This window comes from Prenolepis imparis, unplaced genomic scaffold (assembly GCF_030444845.1).
Source record: "Prenolepis imparis isolate NDT839.2.m4 unplaced genomic scaffold, iyPreImpa1.0 SCAF_1, whole genome shotgun sequence".
NCBI lineage: Eukaryota > Metazoa > Arthropoda > Insecta > Hymenoptera > Formicidae > Prenolepis > Prenolepis imparis.
The window spans coordinates 22,690,393-22,712,567 of NW_028141159.1; the positions used below are offsets into that span (position 1 = coordinate 22,690,393).

The following is a 22,175-nucleotide window of genomic DNA, read 5'->3' on the forward strand; positions in this document are numbered from 1 at the left end:
CCCTTACTATTTATTTGCAATTATCTTGCAATTATCTTTATTTCGACATGTTTTCACACAGATAATTGAATTTTAAAAATGGCCACAATAATCGGTAATGCAAGTTTTAATAGCTGTGCTTATAGTAATATTCGTATTCTGAATTATAAAACGTAATATTGTAAGCATGCGTACATTGTTAAGAAGGCTTTTAAAGCACATGTAAACATGATAATGAAATATACGCAGGAAATTAGTATCATAATATCTGAATATAACATTTAGCTAGTTGCAATAAAACTTTATGCTGATTTATTAATACACACACACAAACACACACGCGCGCGCGCGCGTATTTAAAAAGAAAGAAAAATCATCCTTTACATACAAATTAGACAATCTGTTACTAAAAGGATTTCTGAAACACCTTATATGTATCTTTTATATTTCAATTTTTAAATCAATTGTTTTATTAGAATAATATAGAGATATCAGTAATAATTTTTAAAACTAAGATGTTTTCTAAAACGTAAATTCCAACGTAAAGGAACTAATAAATAATAAAATTGTGTTAGTCAATATGAGTTGCAGGAATATTCTTTATTAGACTTACTTTACAATTGTACAATTTGTAAATTTTAAACTAAATTTCATTTATAATGATATCACGTTTAAAATTTAAAAATTGTAACGAAACATGATCTTTCTAAAGTTTACTACAGTATTTGCTATTCAGATAAATTGCATTTAACATCGAATTTGTATCTATATAGATATATATCGCATTTTTCTTTTTATTTTTAATTATCGAGAAGGGCGGGCGTCCCTAGCGTAATTGCACAATTTATGATAGGTTTTAACGGGAGTGTCTCTCTTATTGGAAGTATAACTGCTGTAATTGCTGAAAAAAACCGTTAAATTTTTTTATAACATCTTAACGTACAGTATTAATTCATATTGTAAATACTACTAAATGTATAATTTAAAGATATTGATTAAATTAGATATTGGTTAAATATTGATAAAGAACTTGATTATAATATTTTTAGATACTTAATTTTTTTACATTATTTTTTATATTTATAATTATTTTTTTGGAACATTTGAATAACATTGGAATATATTGGAAGATTTATTTTTACTATAAATGTATATCTGAAATTATATTAATTAATTATTATTATAATTTTATTTAATTAATTTAATTTAATTATATATTATTTAATTTATGTTATTAATTTTTAATTACTTCAGTTATCTCTAATTTTTTAAAAATATTTTATTTTAAAATATTTAAATGTTTTAATTTATATTTGTTATTTATTATTATTTATAATTTTTTTATTGTTAACAGTTTTTCTTTCTTCTTTTTGAAAATTTATTGAATAGATTTTGTAAACACCTTGAATTATATTACAATAGATATATAAATACAAAGTTATTTAATTATACACAGAGAATAATTTTCTCTTAGAATTTACCCTGAAAATCATGATAATCTTGCGACAATATGGTATGGAAAGAATTTTATAAGAATTTCTCTGATTAATATATTTATCACAATAAAAATAATAATATCTATTACAATAAAATATAAAATATGTTTGATCAATTTTACTATGCAGTTTAGTATAAATCAAAGAAATTCTCATAAAATTTTTTCCATACCATATTGTCCCACGATTAGGATTTTCAGAGTAAATTCTAAGAGAAAATTCTCTTAGTGTATAATTGATGCTAAAGCATTCATTTGATTGATTTCGACAGATAATGATTATACCAAATTATCGAGAGATTACTAATTATGAAAACGATGTAATAGAAAACAAAAATCATTTAAATTAATATCCCTAAGATATAGAGCAAAAATTAATGTTTTATTGATTTATTTCTTTTTTAAAAAGAGATTAAGACATAAATCTACATGATCCATTATATCGATTATTTTTATCGTTATTTTTATCTCTATAACATAAGATTATATTTAATAAAAATAATATGCAATTAGTTATTTTTATTGATATAATATAATGTAATAATAATAATAATAATAATAATTAACATATTTGTTTATCGGTTACCTCTAACGAAGCATGTGACAGTACTAAGTAGGCACTTCACTACATTGGACAGTTTGGAGCAGCCATTTACACAAAGTGCTAGAGTCTTCAATATATTTATCTCATTTTGTTTGCTGATCTAACATCAATATAAATTTATTAATTTAAAAACTATAAATTTTTAGCCAATATTAATTTTAGAGAATGTTTTTCTTTTATTCTATGATGTTGACGTTGGCATATGTTGACAAAATTATGATTCTAAGTAACTTTCAAAAAATTTTAGCGGTTGTTTATTGAAAAGTCTTATACAACTAAAATAAATAAAAAATGTTTGTACGAAACAGAAATTTCGATATTGTGTTATCAAATTCTTAGCATTTTTGCTCAGGCATTTATTTTTCTTCTAGTAAATAATTATTAAATTATTAAAATTAAAAAATAACGTACTGACGTACGAGCAATGGATTTTAATGATAGTATAAAGAAAAAACGATTAGTATAAAGAATTATAAAATATAAATAAGAGTTTTAATTATGAATTTTTTAATAACTAATGAACAACCGCTAAATATATATATATATGTATTATATATTTTTGGAAAGATACATAGCATTAAATGTTAATATGATCTTGACAACATTTGCAAATGTCAATTTTATTGATAAAAGGGGTTACACTTTGGTCCTAAATGGATATATTATACATATATGTATGTAGCATATAAATGTTATATATTTATTATAAAATCAAATATACGTACTATGCCGGCTTTTCTGGTCGCACACAAGAGCACATTGTACTCATCTGAAACGACAAATTTCATAATATAGTTTAAAATGTAAATATCGACTGTTTGAGATGAAATAATTAAGTTCGCAGATCTATTTAAATTTATATACAATTTATTAACGTTATCTTCTCTTGTCTGCATTAACGTTATCTTTTTCAAGGTTTATCTCATATCAGTAATGTTTATCTCTCACTTTATATTGTTATAAACGTAATTACTCCATGAACTTATTAATCAGAATGTCAATCGTAATTTTTTTCTATTAGGAAAGTTTGTAGAATTAATGATTCAACTGTTTGTAATAGCAATACGCATCATCGTTTCATTTTTAATATACATGTTTCAATGTTTTTTAATTTCTTGACCATTCTTTCGATAATAGTAACAAGAAATTTTATATTAATTCTCTCTGTTCTTTCAAAATATCGCTTGATAATTTTAACATAGTAACACATGACAATTGAACTCTTTAATAAAAATTTATTATATTTACGTATTATTGGAAAAAGAATAGATAGAATTTAATGGAGAAATAAGAATGTTTAACATCACCGCAAATATTTTTTCGTTTTCACTAGCAGGTTATAAGAATAAAAAGATATATTATTAAATTGAATAGTTAGAGACGATGCAATTCTATACGAAGTATGAAAAGAACCATAATCATTTTATAAAAAAATGAAGTTTAATTTTAAGATGAATATTAATTTGAATGTATATATAGCTTTGATTCTCTTTAATGTTAAGATATGTGCTGCTTTGATGACAGAATTAATATCTTACGTTGTAATTGATTGTGATGTAATAGACTAGTATTATACATTTATCTCTCTATGAAATTTTGTTTTAAATAAAGCTATTAATATTTTTTATGAGAAATTGGAAAAAATTTTTTTTAGCTTACAAATAAAAGCACACGAAAGCTAATCATTTATTATATCTTAATTAATAATAAAATTGTTGTAACGTGATATAATACACTACGATTTCAATTGATAAATGCGAGATAAATATATTATATTGCAACCTGCAGGATATATTATTATTTAATATTACAACAATAATCGATTATATTATTTAATATTATATTAATAATCAATATCTTACGTGATTGAGTCGGGTCTTCAGGTTTTTCGTTTTCACATTCTGCAGAAAACTCATTGAACTCTATTCCGGGGTGTTTCGTGGGTTTGCTAACAATGCAAGTATCGTTAGCATTGTCAGCATCGGTAGTATCGCCAACATCGCCAGCATGAACTAACACCTAGAATCAAAAATAATATATATTGTTTTTAAAAACTTTTAAAAATATATAAATATTTTAAAATGACACTTTAAGTCTTTTAAGAGATTAATATTTTTTGTTTATAATATTTAAAATATGAATTATTATAAATATATTATATATTTAATATATATATGTCTCATTCTATTTTAATATATATATAAGTCAATATATATTTAATCATTCTATACAATTAAACTCTTAAATGTATTGAAACTTTAATCATTAATAGATACGTGGAGCTTTATAATAACTTATTTTAATCTTTCTACACATGATTATGTCCGAAAGTATTCAAAGATACATTTTGCATTAAACTTATTTTTCAAGAAGGACATACTGTGATTAACACAGTTGTTATATGAAATGAATAAACTTTCGGGAGTTTTGAAAATCACATCTATTTTTTTAATATAGGATGTTTCTTAAGTAAGTACAAAAAATTGAACGAGAGAGAATCCTTAGCTTATTTTATGAAGAAAAGATCTTATAACTATATGCTTTGCTTTGTTTTCAAATTACAAAATGTCAAAGTTTTGAAAAAAAATATGAAAAATATAGAGGTGAAGTGAGTGTAGGCTGACTAGACACACTGAATTTTGAATCTTCGAAATACTAAACAAAATAAAGCAGATGGCTTATTGATACATATGATTATTAGTTTTTAATTTACAGTTTTTACTGTTTTTAATTTCAATTTTTTACCTTAACTCGAAGCGGTTCATTGTTGCAAAAAAGGCACACATACACACAAGAAACAATTTTTGTAGAGTGCTAGTTCAAAATTTTTTTAAGATTGTTAAATTTGGAAAAAAACAGTGGCATATTATTTTCTCATAAAAAAAATTAATATGATTATTATTCATACACATGATCCTGGTGGATTTAAAAATATTTCATCGATACTGAAAAATGGTTCATACTGTATGTGTACCGAATTTGAATAAAACATCATTAAACGTTTTCGAGATGTTCAATATTTTTTTCAACTTTGACATTTTGTATTTTGAAAACGAAGCAGTTTAAGGTATATGTTTATAGAACCTTTTCTTCATAAAATAAGCCAAGGAATATACCCTTCAATTTTTTTCTACTTTCTTAGGAAACACTATGTATATGGAAACTTTTTATTTAATAAAGTGTAATTATTTATAATGTAAAATATAATTTTCTATTTTTTAAATATCGGAATGCGTTTTCAAAAAAACATTTGTCTGGAAACAAAACCGTATCGAAAGTTTTCTTTAAAAAAAGAAAAAGAAAAACAGAGTAAATTTATTCTGAAATATTGTTTGAATAATCAAGATTATACCGATGATCACGTAATCACGTAATTACGTAAAATGGTTTTAATTACTTTGGTGACACAACATGAGAATATTTTTACACGTATTTTAAGCTTGATAATAATGATAAGAAAGATTTGTTCTTTTTAAATAATTTATTTAAATTTGGTATATGATGAGAAGTAAATAATAAAGTTAAGATTATTAAACTTGATATTATTTAATTTATACTACATGATATTAACAAAATTATTTGCGTTTGCATAATTTTTATAAAATGTATATAATATTTATATAACATAAACAAATATAATGTATAATAATTAGTGGAATAGTTTAATAAAATTGAAAATGCAGAAAAAACACGAAAAAAATAGATATATTAGGATTTATTAAATATAAAGCGTAATATTATAGAATAATAATAACGTAAGAGAATTGAATCTAGTGAACAGGCATTGGGTGTCTGCGTGTATGTAGGAAATAAGTGCAGATATAATTATTTGCTGATAAATATACAATATACATAATTAAATATAAGTTAAGTTAGGAATACGACCTCTATTTTTAGGAGAATTCAATTTTAATTTATAAACGGAAGCGTTATATTTATATAATGCATGTTTTCTACATACAAAGTTATTAATAATTTATTAAAATTACATTATATACAATTTACATACAATTTCATATGCATTATTATAATTTCTTAAATCTGTCCCAAGATATGTAAATGTCAATTACAAACGGGTTAATAAAAGATTGTTGCTTCTTATGCATATTCGCTGCTTTGTACTCACCAATACACAAGCTATGATCACAAAAATTTTCATTTTGTTTTTCTTTGTGTACTGCCAGGTGTAATAATCTGCTACTGTGAGTCTTTGATACTGACAGTGATATTTATATAGAATAATTCTTTACTCTCCCTTCTTTCGCATTTACTTACATTATCGTAATTCTTTCTGACAATACAATCAAATTTGTTTATTTCAATATAATTAACAATCAACGTTCTTAATATTATCTCGTTATTTTCCCACTTTTTTCTTACTACTTGACTATCCTCATACGTAGAGTGAAAATGTCGTCATGCTAAACAATGACATTTTTATTTTGCGCTTAGAAGAAAAATATGGATTAAAGAAGAAGAGTAATAAGGAAGAATGAAAAGATTGTTCTTAATCTGTAAAATCAAGATTTGTTATGCTAGGTGTAATTAACGAATCCCCGAGTAACGAGCATCAATACAACGAACATGTATTCATATGATAATGTATAAAGGTAAAAATTTTAACGTTTTATTTCTTTTCTGAATTGTACAACGCAAGTAGGGAGAAGGGGACAATTTTATTATATTTCGCTCGCGCGAGTAAATAAAGTTGGACAAATCTGGTACAAATATTGGTAAATGTGATACAATGATACTATTCGCGAAATTATATGCTTCTATATAATATATTTTGTGGAAGTATTAAAGAAGATTATATGGACATATGTATACAGAGTGGCCTATAACCATCGCATCATCTACAGATAAAACGGGATTGAATCAAGTAAAAAAGTCCTCAATTTGGTGATCTTCGTAAAATAATTAATGAGAAATTAATTTCAAAAAAAGCCAATCCGATTTTACTTATACTCATCAATCTGTCATTTGACAGATATCAGAAACAATTAAGACAGTTTTCTGTTAAAATTAGTTTAATCTGTTTTCTGTTAAAATTATATACACAGATTTGACTACATTTTGGGGAAAATTGAAAAAATTAAAACAAGAAAATTAGGTTATATTATTATTTAAAAAATTTTTCAGAACAATCTTTTTTGTTGCTACCGAATTTATCGTGTTGTCATAAAACATTTGATAATAAATCAATATATTATAGCAGACTTTATTCTTTTAATGAAATTGTTAATATTCTTCTCTTTGGGTAGTGCGAAAAAATGCACGTATTTATTTTAAGCGGTATCTATATTCGCGGTATATTTTCGATCGCATGACAATTTATCAAATTGTATTTACGACAACGCAATCTATACGTTTTTTCTTATTTTTTTCTATTATTACACACCACAAGTCTTTAAAATAATGACAAAATATTGTTTTTGAGATAATTGTAGTTTTCATTAATATATAAATTATAATAAAACGGAACATTCAGTATACTTATAATTGCATATATGAGTGCTGTAATATTTATAATATTTGTAATTTTTTATTTGTAGAGATTTGAGAGAATAGATATGATTTATTAGAGAAAAATGGAGATTTTATTCGTCATTTGTGTACGAAAGCATTGAGATAAGATTGAGATTTTAATACCTTACGATTTATTTGCAATTACATATCTTTATTGTAACATGTATTGACATGTTTTAACATAGATATGTGAATTTTAAAAATTGGCACGTGTCACAGATAAACAAATTTTAAAAATGTGCATGTGCCACAATAATTGATAATGCAAGTTTTAATACCTGTGCTTATGGTAATACTCGGATTCTGAATTATAAAACATGACGTCATTCTAATATATGCGTACATTGTTAAGAAGGATATACTATTTAAAGCACATGTAAACACGATAAAGAAATATACGCAGAAAATTGATATCATAATCTCAATATTATAATACATTAATCTTAGAATAAATTCGATACCCAGTTGTAATATACATATACATAATTACAAAATTTTAAATTAATTATTATAATAAATTTAGCAAATTAGTACATAAAGTTTTAATTTGTTGTTAAAGTTTAATTCGTTTAAATATTTAATTTATCGAATAACTCACTGTCTTTTTTATTTTGTTGCTTGATATAATATATGCGATAGTGTCTGGCGACATGAATATAATTAGATTGTTTATATTATATTATTTATCGTCGAGCGCCATTGAGTTTTTTTATATTTATTTATATATATTCGAAATATTTAATCGAAATTTTTACTCATAATCAAAATCATAGTTTTGATTAAAATATGTTAAAAACTAATGAAACCCCAAATCTATAAAGCACTAGTTGAGGTTTTAATTGTAACTAGTTTAAACATTTTCTTGCACTTTATTCTTGTATACCCAAAAATAAAAAAAAATTAGTCTTGAAAATTCTTACAACAATTACAAAATTTGTATAGACATGTGCGTGATATACAAACCATGCGTTAAAAACATTTTAAAGAGATGATTATCAATTATGGACAAAAAGATGCTGAAACAAATGTCAACATTCAAACTTGTGTCATCTTTATTGTAGAAGATAAATCTATTTGATAATATTATTATAAATCTATTACATTTACATATATTTGTTACTATTTAGTGGCAAATGAAAAATATTTGGAACAATTTAAATTATTAAAAAAAATTTTTTTTTAATCTAGAGAATATTTTTAAAAAAATTTTTTTTAATCTCATAAAACTTTTATCTATAAAATGTTTTTTCATCACATGCGATTTTAATATTTGCATAAAATCGATTTACATTCGAGAAATATTTAAATCCTTAAACGTGCGCGAGAAAGCATTTATAAAAAAAAATGTTTCCTTTTAAGCGTTCTCTGACATATCTAAAAAGCATAACAATCGAAGGCCGATATTTTCGTGTATATATTTCTTGGTCACTTTGTTTTGCAACGTTTGTCACAGCTTTTGTTTCGGGTTGGTTTTGACAGGTAATAAACATACAAAAGAAAAAGTACGTTTGCGATACTGTGGCAATTTAAATTCGCGATGTCGTCTGCAGGCCTACTGCACCTGTCGCGAGAGAGAAGACGCGATCTCGATATAACTCGACGTACGTTTTGATCTCCGTGGAACGAGCTAGTATCGTTTATTAATTCGCTACCTCGATATAAAGTGTTAAAATCCATATATGAGAGAGCTAAATAATTTTATTATTAATAACAAAAAGTTTAGACATTATTATACATATAATATTGTATTCCAGAAGAATGGAGTCAATATACATATATCTGTATGTATATATATATGATGTTATATAAAAAATCGTATAAATTATATTAATTATATAAATATAATTATATAAATTATATTAATAATAGAATAGATTAATATAGTCAAGGCTTATAATTAATATATTAATGTTATTGTCATAAATAATAAAATAACATAAGAGGGTTAGAAGAGGTGAAGGGGATAGTGTCTTTTATATTTTAATGTGTTCAATAAGAAGCGTACTAGGAAGCCTGAAATCAAATTTATCGAAAGTAAATCGAGTTTGCCCATGTATTTCACCGCCGTTTAACGAACCATAAAAGTCACTCAAAGAGGGTAGAAAGGAAGAGCGCATACGGATTATATTGCCTAATGACGATATCTTTTTCGGAATTTGAATTTAATTTGAACTCAAAATGTCAAAAACTTATCCCACAAACTTTCTTATCAAAGTAAATGTTAAATTTAATTAATGTTTAATAACTAATATTTATATGGTACATTTTTTCTCAAGAAATGTTATAAAGAAAACCACCAAATATTTATTTAAGAATGCATTGAATACAAAATTTTATTTAATTAATTTATAAAATATATTTAAAGAAATTTCTATCTTTCAATATTGTATTATAAGTGTCAATCACAAAAAAAAAGTGTATTAATTTGTATATACATATGTACATATATAACTAATATAAAAGATTCCTTAGTTTATATGTTTATTATAATTAAACAAAAATGTGGCATTACTATTGTTATCTTTTACTTTCTTGTTTACAGATTACAGAGGCACATTCAAATGCCCGAATTTTTATTTATCAATTTTTTAATAAACAATGAATAACCGCTAAAATTTTTGGAAAGATACATCAGATTAATAAATGTTATTATGCTCTTGGAACGTCAATTTTATTGAAAAAAGAGATACAATTTGTTCTTCAAAGCATATACATATGTTTATGTGTATATATAGCATAAATGTTATATTTTTGTCATAAAATCAAATATACGTACTACGCCGGCTTTCTTGGCTGCACAAAAGAGCTCATTAAACATCGCTGAAATGACAAATTTCATAATACAATTTAAAATGTAAATATCGACAATTTGAGATGAAATAATTAAATTCGCAAATGAAATCTATTTAATTTATTTAACATTTATTTACGTTATCTTCTATTGTATGCATTAACGTTATCTTTTTCAAGATTTATCGCATATTAGTAATAATTCTCTCTTATTTTATCGTTATATAAACGTTAATTACTCCTTATAATGTACATAATTTCTCCATCAACATATCAGACAGAATATCAATATTTTTCTACTAGGGAAATATTTGTAGAATTAATTATACAACTGTTTATAAAAGCAATACGCGTCATCGTTACTATATATGTTTCGATATTATTTAATTTCTTGGTCATTCTTTCGATAAATAGTAACAAAAAATTTTATATTATTTCTTTGCTCTTTTAAAATATCGCTTGATAATTTCAACATAGTGATATATGACAATGGGACATTAAATAAATAATTAATAAAAATTTTATAATATTTACATACTATTGGAAAAAAGAACAGATATAATTCAACGGAGAAATAAAATGTTAACCACAAATGTTTTTTTGTTTTTCTTAATAGATTACAAAAACAGAACTTAATAATGATTAGACAATGCAATTCTATGAACTATGAAAAGAAGCATAATTATTTTTTAAAAATAAAGTTTAGTTTTAAGATGAATATTAGTTTGAATATACATATATAAATTAATTTTGATTTTTTTAAATGTTGAGATATTTGTTGATAACAGTTGTTGAATTAATATTTTACATTGTAATTGATTATGATATAATATATAATAGAATATGATTATTACATTACATTTGATTATGATATGTAGGTATCATATTATGATATATTATACATTTATCTCTCTATGAAATTTTGTTTTAAATAATGTTATTAATATTTCTTTATAAAAAATTAGAAATTTTTTTTTATAAAAGCTTATGAAAGCTAATCAGTTAGTATATCTCAATTAATAAAAATATTGTTATAACGTGATATAATACACAATTTTAATAAATAAAAGATAAATATATTATATTGTATTCTGTAGAATATTATTTATAATATTACAATAATAATCAGGCAGTTCTTTTTTACATTCCCCTACGTAACGTCTGAAAGTTCTTCCGGTCATTTTTTCGTCTGCATAAACTAGCACCTGGAATAAAAAATAATCTATATTATGTTTCAAATCTTTTGAGAATATACATTTAAAAATAACTTTTTTTAAGACTTAAAGAATAAGATGTTTTGATATTTGAGGCTTTTGCGGTGTATATATTAGAATTGGTTGTCAAGTTTGAACCGCGTATTATAGATTTTTTATTTGAATTCAACGTTTCGTGAAGATTTCAGCTCATTTTATTAGAGAGCTGAAATGTTCACAAAATGTTGGAATCAAACAAAAAGTCTACGCGGTTCAAACCCGAAAATCAATTCTAATAATATGTTTTATTTATAATATTTAAAATATGAATTATTAAAAATGTATACATTTAAGCTATTCTATACAATTAAACTTATAAATTTATTAAAACTTTGATTATTAATATATACGTCGAGGTTTATAATAATTTATTTTAATTTTTCTACGATTATATGTTTGAAAAAGTACTGATTATTCAAAAATACATTTTGCATTAAACTTATTTTGTTTCGAGGGGACACAAATATTGTGATTAGCACAGTTTTTATGTCAAATGAGAAAAATCTCTTTCGGAGTTTTAAAAACTCACATATAATTTTTGAATAAAATAAATTTTTAATAAAATGAATTTTGAATATTTCTGAAGCACAAACACACGCACTTATTGGGTAATATCATAATGGACTGAAAGTACAAGTAGACTGAAAGTAAAATAATCAAATTGAGGATATAGCAAGAACACCAAAAAATGAATATTTTAGAATGAATTGTATACACATATAATGCATAATTTTAATAAGAATAATAAGAGATATGAATATAATTATTTGTTGATAAATATACAATTAAATATAAGTTAATTGCGAAAGGGTTAGTAATAAAAGAATTAATAAAAGATTGTTGCTTTTTGTGTATTTATTCGCTGCTTTGTACTCACCAGTACACAAGCTATGAGTACAACAATTTTCTTCTCTTTGCTTCTATTTGAGTACTGCTAGGCATGATAATCTGAACTATACTGTGAGTCATTGATATCGTCAGTGATATTTAATTCTTTACCCTTCTCTCTTTCGCATTTGCTTACATTATCGCAATTCCTTCTGACACTTTTATTTTGAGCATGCGGAAGAAAAATGTGGATTAAAGGAAAAGAATAATGAATAAGAATAAAGCTTGTTTGATCTTAGTCAGTAAAATCAAGATCAGTTAGGCTGTGTAATTAACTAATATTAGATCGATGAGCAACAATATAATGAACACGTACTTATATGATGATGCATAGGTAGAAATTTCAATATTTGTTTCACTTTTATTCCTTTTCTGCGTCGTACAACGCGAGTGGAAAGAAGTGGATGATATATTTTGCTCACACGAGCAAAAACTTGGACAGTTCTGATACAGAAAATGATAAGATATAATGATATTATTCGTAAAATTATATGCTTTTATATATTTTGTGGAAATACTAAAGAAGTTATATGGACACATATACAGAGTGGCCGGCAATAATAACATCACTTTTCATGTTCAGAGAGGTAAAGCGGGTTGAATCAAGTAAGAAAATCCTTAACTTTGGCAATCTTCGCAAAATAATTAATGAGAAATTCATTTCGAAAAAAACAAGTAATTCAATATTACTTAATTACTTACTTACTGTCATTCGACAAATATCAGGAACATTTAAGTCAATCAGTTTTCTGTAAAAACTAGGTGCACAGATTTGATCGCATTTCGGGGAAAATTGAAAAAATTAAAACAGGAAAGTTTTTATTTAAAAAATTTTTCGAAACAATCTTTTTCGTTGCTATCGAATTCTCCGAGTTGTAACAAGTTGATGATAAATTAATATTATGGCAGATTTTATTCTTTCAATGAAATCGTGGAGATTCTCCTAGTCCTCGGAAAGTGCAAAGAAAATTATGCGAGCTGCACATATTTATTGTAATAAGTTTCTATTTTGGTGATATACATATATGTATATATTCCCGATCGCGTGGATGAGACAATTTATCAAATTGTGTTACGACAACACGTGCTATACATTTTTTCTTATTTTTTTAATTATTGCACATTACAAATATCTCAAAAACAATATTTGTAGTGTGCAATAATATAATATATAAATTCAAATAAAATGGAACATCTCCTGTATAATTATAATTGTATATATGAATGTTGCAATATTTATAATATTTATAATTTTTTATTCTGAATAGATATGATTTATTAGTGAGATAGAAAGATTTCTTTTGTCATTTTTGTACACGAAAGCATCGAGTTAAGGTCTTGTTGAGATTTCAACATCCCTTACTATTTATTTGCAATTATCTTGCAATTATCTTTATTTCGACATGTTTTCACACAGATAATTGAATTTTAAAAATGGCCAGTATAATCGGTAATGCAAGTTTTAATAACTGTGCTTATAGTAATACTCGTATTCTGAATTATAAATCGTAATATTGTAAGCATGCGTACATTGTTAAGAAGGCTTTTAAAGCACATGTAAACATGATAATGAAATATACGCAGGAAATTAGTATCATAATATCTGAATATAACATTTAGCTAGTTGCAATAAAACTTTATGCTGATTTATTAATACACACACACACACACACACACACAAACACACACGCGCGCGCGCGCATATTTAAAGAGAAAGAAAAATCATTCTTTACATACAAATTAGACAATCTGTTACTAAAAGGATTTCTGAAACACCTTATATGTATCTTTTATATTGCAATTTTTAAATCAATTGTTTTATTAGAATAATTTAGAGATATCAGTAATAATTTTTAAAACTAAGATGTTTTCTAAAACGTAAATTCCACGTAAAGGAACTAATAAATAATAAAATTGTGTTAGTCAATATGAGTTGCAGGAATATTCTTTATTAGACTTACTTTACAATTGTACAATTTGTAAATTTTAAACTAAATTTCAGTTATAATGATATCACGTTTAAAATATAAAAATTGTAACGGAACATGATCTTTCTAAAGTTTACTACAGTATTTGCTATTCAGATAAATTGCATTTAACATCGAATTTGTATCTATATAGATATATATCGCATTTTTCTTTTTATTTTTAATTATCGAGTAGGGCGGGCGTCCTTAGCGTAATTGCACAATTTATGATAGGTTTTAACGGGAGTGTCATCTCTCCTATTGGAAGTATAACTGCTGTAATTGCTGAAAAAAACCGTTAAATTTTTTTATAACATCTTAAAGTACAGTATTAATTCATATTGTAAATACTACTAAATATATAATTTAAAGATATTGATTAAATTAGATATTGGTTAAATATTGATAAAGAACTTGATTATAATATTTTTAGATACTTAATTTTTTTACATTATTTTTTGTATTTATAATTATTTTTTTGGAACATTTGAATAACATTGGAATATATTGGAAGATTTATTTTTACTATAAATGTATATCTGAATTTATATTAATTAATTATTATTATAATTTTATTTAATTAATTTAATTTAATTATATATTATTTAATTTATGTTATTAATTTTTAATTACTTCAGTTATCTCTAATTTTTTAAAAATATTTTATTTTAAAATATTTAAATGTTTTAATTTATATTTGTTATTTATTATTATTTATAATTTTTTTATTGTTAACAGTTTTTCTTTCTTCTTTTTGAAAATTTATTGAATAGATTTTGTAAACACCTTGAATTATATTACAATAGATATATAAATACAAAGTTATTTAATTATACACAGAGAATAATTTTCTCTTAGAATTTACCCTGAAAATCATGATAATCTTGCGACAATATGGTATGGAAAGAATTTTATAAGAATTTCTCTGATTAATATATTTATCACAATAAAAATAATAATATCTATTACAATAAAATATAAAATATGTTTGATCAATTTTACTATGCAGTTTAGTATAAATCAAAGAAATTCTCATAAAATTTTTTCCATACCATATTGTCCCACGATTAGGATTTTCAGAGTAAATTCTAAGAGAAAATTCTCTTAGTGTATAATTGATGCTAAAGCATTCATTTGATTGATTTCGACAGATAATGATTATACCAAATTATCGAGAGATTACTAATTATGAAAACGATGAAATAGAAAACAAAAATCATTTAAATTAATATCCCTAAGATATAGAACAAAAATTAATGTTTTATTGATTTATTTCTATTTTAAAAAGAGATTAAGACATAAATCTACATGATCCATTATATCGATTATTTTTATCATTATTTTTATTTCTATAACATAAGATTATATTTAATAAAAGTAATATGCAATTAGTTATTTTTATTGATATAATATAATGTAATAATAATAATAATAATAATAATAATTAACATATTTGTTTATCGGTTACCTCTAACGAAGCATGTGACAGTATTAAGTAGGCACTTCACTACATTGGACAGTTTGGAGCAGCCATTTACACAAAGTGCTAGAGTCTTCAATATATTTATCTCATTTTGTTTGCTGATCTATCACCAATATAAATTTATTAATTTAAAAACTATAAATTTTTAGCCAATATTAATTTTAGAGAATGTTTTTCTTTTATTCTATGATGTTGACGTTGGCATATGTTGCCAAAATTATGATTCTAAGTAACTTTCAAAAAATTTTAGCGGTTGTTTATTGAAAAGTATTATACAACTAAAATAAATAAAAAATGTTTGTACGAAACAGAAATTTCGATATTGTGTTATCAAATTCTTAGCATTTTTGCTCAGGCATTTATTTTTCTTCTAGTAAATAATTATTAAATTATTAAAATTAAAAAATAACGTACTGACGTACGAGCAATGGATTTTAATGATAGTATAAAGAAAAAACGATTAGTATAAAGAATTATAAAATATAAATAAGAGTTTTAATTATGAATTTTTTAATAACTAATGAACAACCGCTAAATATATATATATATGTATTATATATTTTTGGAAAGATACATAGCATTAAATGTTAATATGATCTTGACAACATTTGCAAATGTCAATTTTATTGATGAAAGGTGTTACACTTTGTTCCTAAATGGATATATTATACATATATGTATGTAGCATATAAATGTTATATATTTATTATAAAATCAAATATACGTACTATGCCGGCTTTTCTGGACGCACACAAGAGCACATTGAACTGAACTGAAATGACAAATTTCATAATATAGTTTAAAATGTAAATATCGACTGTTTGAGATGAAATAATTATGTTCGCAGATCTATTTAAATTTTTGTACAATTTATTAACGTTATCTTCTCTTGTGTGCATTAACGTTATCTTTTTCAAGGTTTATCTCAGTAATGTTTATCTCTCACTTTATATTGTTATAAACGTAATTACTCCATCAACTTATTAATCAGAATGTAAAATCGAAATTTTTTTCTATTAGGAAAATTTGTAGAATTAATGATTCAACTGTTTGTAATAGCAATACGCATCATCGTTTCATTTTTAATATACATGTTTCAATGTTTTTTAATTTCTTGACCATTCCTTCGATAATAGTAACAAGAAATTTTATATTATTTCTCTCTGTTCTTTCAAAATATCGCTTGATAATTTTAACATAGTAACACATGACAATTGAACTCTTTAATAAAAATTTTATAATATTTACGTATTATTGGAAAAAGAATAGATAGAATTTAATGGAGAAATAAGAATGTTTAACCGCAAATATTTTTTCGTTTTCACTAGCAGGTTATAAGAATAAAAAGATATATTATTAAATTGAATAGTTAGAGACGATGCAATTCTATACGAAGTATGAAAAGAACCATAATCATTTTATAAAAAAATGAAGTTTAATTTTAAGATGAATATTAATTAGAATGTATATATAGCTTTGATTCTCTTTAATGTTAAGATATGTGCTGCTTTGATGACAGAATTAATATCTTACGTTGTAATTGATTGTGATGTAATAGACTAGTATTATACATTTATCTCTCTATGAAATTTTGTTTTAAATAAAGCTATTACTATTTTTTATGAGAAATTGGAAAAAATTTTTTTTAGCTTACAAATAAAAGCACACGAAAGCTAATCATTTATTATATTTTAATTAATAATAAAATTGTTGTAACGTGATATAATACACTACGATTTCAATTGATAAATGCGAGATAAATGTATTATATTGCAACCTGCAGGATATATTATTATTTAATATTACAACAATAATCGATTATATTATTTAATATTATATTAATAATCAATATCTTACGTGATTGAGTCGGGTCTTCAGGTTTTTCGTTTTCACATTCTGCAGAAAACTCATTGAACTCTATTCCGGGGTGTTTCGTGGGTTTGCTAACAATGCAAGTATCGTTAGCATTGTCAGCATCGGTAGTATCGCCAACATCGCCAGCATGAACTAACACCTAGAATCAAAAATAATATATATTGTTTTTAAAAACTTTTAAAAATATATAAATATTTTAAAATTACACTTTAAGAGATTAATATTTTTTGTTTATAATATTTAAAATATGAATTATTATAAATATATATATAATATATATATGTCTCATTCTATTTTAATATATATATAAGTCAATATACAATATTTAATCATTCTATACAATTAAACTCTTAAATGTATTGAAACTTTGATCATTAATAGATACGTCGAGCCTTATTATAACTTATTTTAATCTTTCTACACATGATTATGTCCGAAAGTATTCAAAGATACATTTTGCATTAAACTTATTTTTCAAGATGGACATACTGTGATTAACACAGTTGTTATATGAAATGAATAAACTTTCGGGAGTTTTGAAAATTACATCTATTTTTTTAATATAGGATGTTTCTTAAGTAAGTACAAAAAATTGTACGAGAGAGAATCCTTAGCTTATTTTATGAAGAAAAGATGTTATAACTATATGCTTTGCTTTGTTTTCAAATTACAAAATGTCAAAGTTTTGAAAAAAAATATGAAAAATATAGAGGTGAAGTAAGTGTAGGCTGACTAGACACACTGAATTTTGAATCTTCGAAATACCAAACAAAATAAAGCAGATTTCTTATTGATACATATGATTATTAGTTTTTAATTTACAGTTTTTACTGTTTTTAATTTCAATTTTTTACCTTAACTCGAAGCGGTTCATTGTTGCAAAAAAGGCACACATACACACAAGAAACAATTTTTGTAGAGTGCTAGTTCAAAATTTTTTTAAGATTGTTAAATTTGGAAAAAAACAGTGGCATATTATTTTCTCATAAAAAAAATTAATATGATTATTATTCATACACATGAACCCCTGGTGGATTTAAAAATATTTCATCGATATTGAAAAATGGTTCATACTGTATGTGTACCGAATTTGAATAAAATATCTTTAAACGTTTTCGAGATCAATATTTTTTTCACAACTTTGACATTTTGTATTTTGAAAACGAAGCAGTTTAAAGTATATGTTTATAGAACCTTTTCTTCATAAAATAAGCCAAGGAATATACCCTTCAATTTTTTTCTACTTACTTAGGAAACACCCTGTATATGGAAATTTTTTATTTAATAAAGTGTAATTATTTATAATGTAAAATATAATTTTCTATTTTTTAAATATCGTAAAGCGTTTTCAAAAAAACATTTGTCTGGAAACAAAACCGTATCGAAAGTTTTCTTTAAAAAAAGAAAAAGAAAAACAGAGTAAATTTATTCTGAAATATTGTTTGAATAATCAAGATTATACCGATGATCACGTAATCACGTAATTACGTAAAATGATTTTAATTACTTTGGAGACACAACATGAGAATATTTTTACACGTATTTTAAGCTTGATAATAATGATAGAAAGGATTTGTTCTTTTTAAATAATTTATTTAAATTTGGTATGTGATGAGAAGTAAATAATAAAGTTAAGATTATTAAACTTGATATTATTTAATTTATACTACATGATATTAACAAAATTATTTGCGTTTACATAATTTTTATAAAATGTATTTAATATTTATATAACATAAACAAATATAATGTATAATATTTAGTGGAATAGTTTAATAAAATTGAAAATGCAGAAAAAACACGAAAAAAATAGATATATCAGGATTTATTAAATATAAAGCGTAATATTATAGAATAATAATAACGTAATAGAATTGAATCTAGTGAACAGGCATTGGGTGTTTGCGTGTATGTATGAAATAGGTGCAGATATAATTATTTGCTGATAAATATACAATATACATAATTAAATATAAGTTTAGTTAGGAATACGACCTCTATTTTTAGGAGAATTCAATTTTTTTATTTATAAACGGAAGCGTTATATTTATATAATGCATGTTTTCTACATACAAAGTTATTAATAAGTTATTAAAATTACATTATATACAATTTACATACAATTTCATATGCATTATTATAATTTCTTAAATCTGTCCCAAAATATGTAAATGTCAATTACAAACGGGTTAATAAAAGATTGTTGCTTCTTATGCATATTCGCTGCTTTGTACTCACCAATACACAAGCTATGATCACAAAAATTTTCATTTTGTTTTTCTTTGTGTACTGCCAGGTGTAATAATCTGCTACTGTGAGTCTTTGATACTGACAGTGATATTTATATAGAATAATTCTTTACTCTCCCTTCTTTCGCATTTACTTGCATTATCATAATTCTTTCTGACAATACAAATCAATACAATCAAATTTGTTTATTTCAATATAATTAACAATCAACGTTCTTAATATTATCTCGTTATTCTCCCACTTTTTTCTTACTACTTGACGATCCTCATACGTAGAGTGAAAATGTCGTCATGCTAAACAATGACATTTTTATTTTGCGCTTAGAAGAAAAATATGGATTAAAGAAGAAGAGTAATAAGGAAGAATGAAAAGATTGTTCTTAATCTGTAAAATCAAGATTAGTTAGGCTAGGTGTAATTAACGAATCCCCGAGTAACGAGTATCAATACAACGAACATGTATTCATATGATAATGTATATAGGTAAACATTTTAACGTTTTATTTCTTTTCTGAATTGTACAACGCAAGTAGGGTGAAGGGGACAATTTTATTATATTTTGCTCGCGCGAGTACATAATGTTGGACAAATCTGGTACAAATATTGGTAAATGTGATACAATGATACTATTCGCGAAATTATATGCTTCTATATAATATATTTTGTGGAAGTATTAAAGAAGATTATATGGACATATGTATACAGAGTGGCCTATAACCATCGCATCATCTACAGATAAAACGGGATTGAATCAAGTAAAAAAGTCCTCAATTTGGTGATCTTCGTAAAATAATTAATGAGAAATTAATTTCAAAAAAAGCCAATCCGATTTTACTTATACTTACTCATCAATCTGTCATTTGACAGATATTAGAAACAATTAAGACAATTTTCTGTTAAAATTAGTTTAATCAGTTTTCTGTTAAAATTATATACACAGATTTGACTACATTCTGGGGAAAATTGAAAAAATTAAAACAAGAAATTTAGGTTATATTATTATTTAAAAAATTTTTCAGAAGAATCTTTTTTGTTGCTACCGAATTTATCGTGTTGTCATAAAACATTTGATAATAAATCAATATATTATAGCAGATTTTATTCTTTTAATGAAATTGTTAATATTCTTCTCTTTGGGTAGTGCGAAGAAAATTATAAAAAATGCACGTATTTATTTTAAGCGGTATCTATATTCGCGGTATATTTTCGATCGCATGACAATTTATGAAATTGTATTTACGACAACGCAATCTATACGTTTTTTCTTATTTTTTTCTATTATTACACACCACAAGTCTTTAAAATAATGACAAAATATTGTTTTTGAGATAATTGTAGTTTTCATTAATATATAAATTATAATAAAACGGAACATCCAGTATACTTATAATTGCATATATGAGTGCTGTAATATTTATAATATTTGTAATTTTTTATTTGAAGAGATTTGGGAGAATAGATATGATTTATTAGAGAAAAATGGAGATTTTATTCGTCATTTGTGTACGAAAGCATTGAGATAAGATTGAGATTTTAATACCTTACGATTTATTTGCAATTACATATCTTTATTGTAACATGTATTGACATGTTTTAACATAGATATGTGAATTTTAAAAATTGGCTCGTGTCACAGATAAACAAATTTTAAAAATGTGCATGTGCCACAATAATTGATAATGCAAGTTTTAATACCTGTGCTTATGGTAATACTCGGATTCTGAATTATAAAACATGACGTTATTCTAATATATGCGTACATTGTTAAGAAGGATATACTATTTAAAGCACATGTAAACACGATAAAGAAATATACGCAGAAAATTGATATCATAATCTCAATATTATAATACATTAATCTTAGAATAAATTCGATACCCAGTTGTAATATACATATACATAATTACAAAATTTTAAATTAATTATTATAATAAATTTAGCAAATTAGTACATAAATTTTTAATTTGTTGTTAAAGTTTAATTCGTTTATATATTTAATTTATCGAATAACTCACTGTCTTTTATTTTGTTGCTTGATATAAGAAATGCGATAGTGTCTGGCG

At 24.0% G+C, this 22,175-nt stretch overlaps 3 protein-coding genes and 1 long non-coding RNA gene across 8 annotated transcripts in view; 1 reads left to right on the forward strand and 3 right to left on the reverse strand.

Moving 5' to 3' along the window:
• Positions 1–22,175, forward strand: part of Spri (Src homology 2 domain-containing protein sprint) — a 256,568-nt gene that overhangs the window by 135,300 nt on the left and 99,093 nt on the right. The window lies entirely within an intron of this gene.
• LOC145936551 (uncharacterized) lies at positions 561–6,360 on the reverse strand. Its single transcript, XM_083038792.1, has 5 exons — positions 6,205–6,360; positions 3,941–4,097; positions 2,804–2,847; positions 2,061–2,178; positions 561–880 (listed from the first exon to the last, which is right to left on the reverse strand). The coding sequence occupies exons 1-5, from the start codon at positions 6,235–6,237 to the stop codon at positions 780–782; spliced, it is 453 nt and encodes a 150-aa protein (XP_082894918.1). The 5' UTR covers positions 6,238–6,360; the 3' UTR covers positions 561–779.
• Positions 10,302–12,650, reverse strand: LOC145936579 (uncharacterized). The gene is made up of 3 exons (XR_014425406.1): positions 12,528–12,650; positions 11,515–11,602; positions 10,302–10,427 (listed from the first exon to the last, which is right to left on the reverse strand). It is a non-coding gene; the product is annotated as an uncharacterized LOC145936579 (long non-coding RNA).
• LOC145936534 (uncharacterized) lies at positions 14,468–20,239 on the reverse strand. The gene is made up of 5 exons (XM_083038778.1): positions 20,102–20,239; positions 17,846–18,002; positions 16,717–16,760; positions 15,974–16,091; positions 14,468–14,790 (listed from the first exon to the last, which is right to left on the reverse strand). Exons 1-5 carry the CDS (start codon positions 20,132–20,134, stop codon positions 14,687–14,689), a joined length of 456 nt encoding a protein of 151 aa, XP_082894904.1. The 5' UTR covers positions 20,135–20,239; the 3' UTR covers positions 14,468–14,686.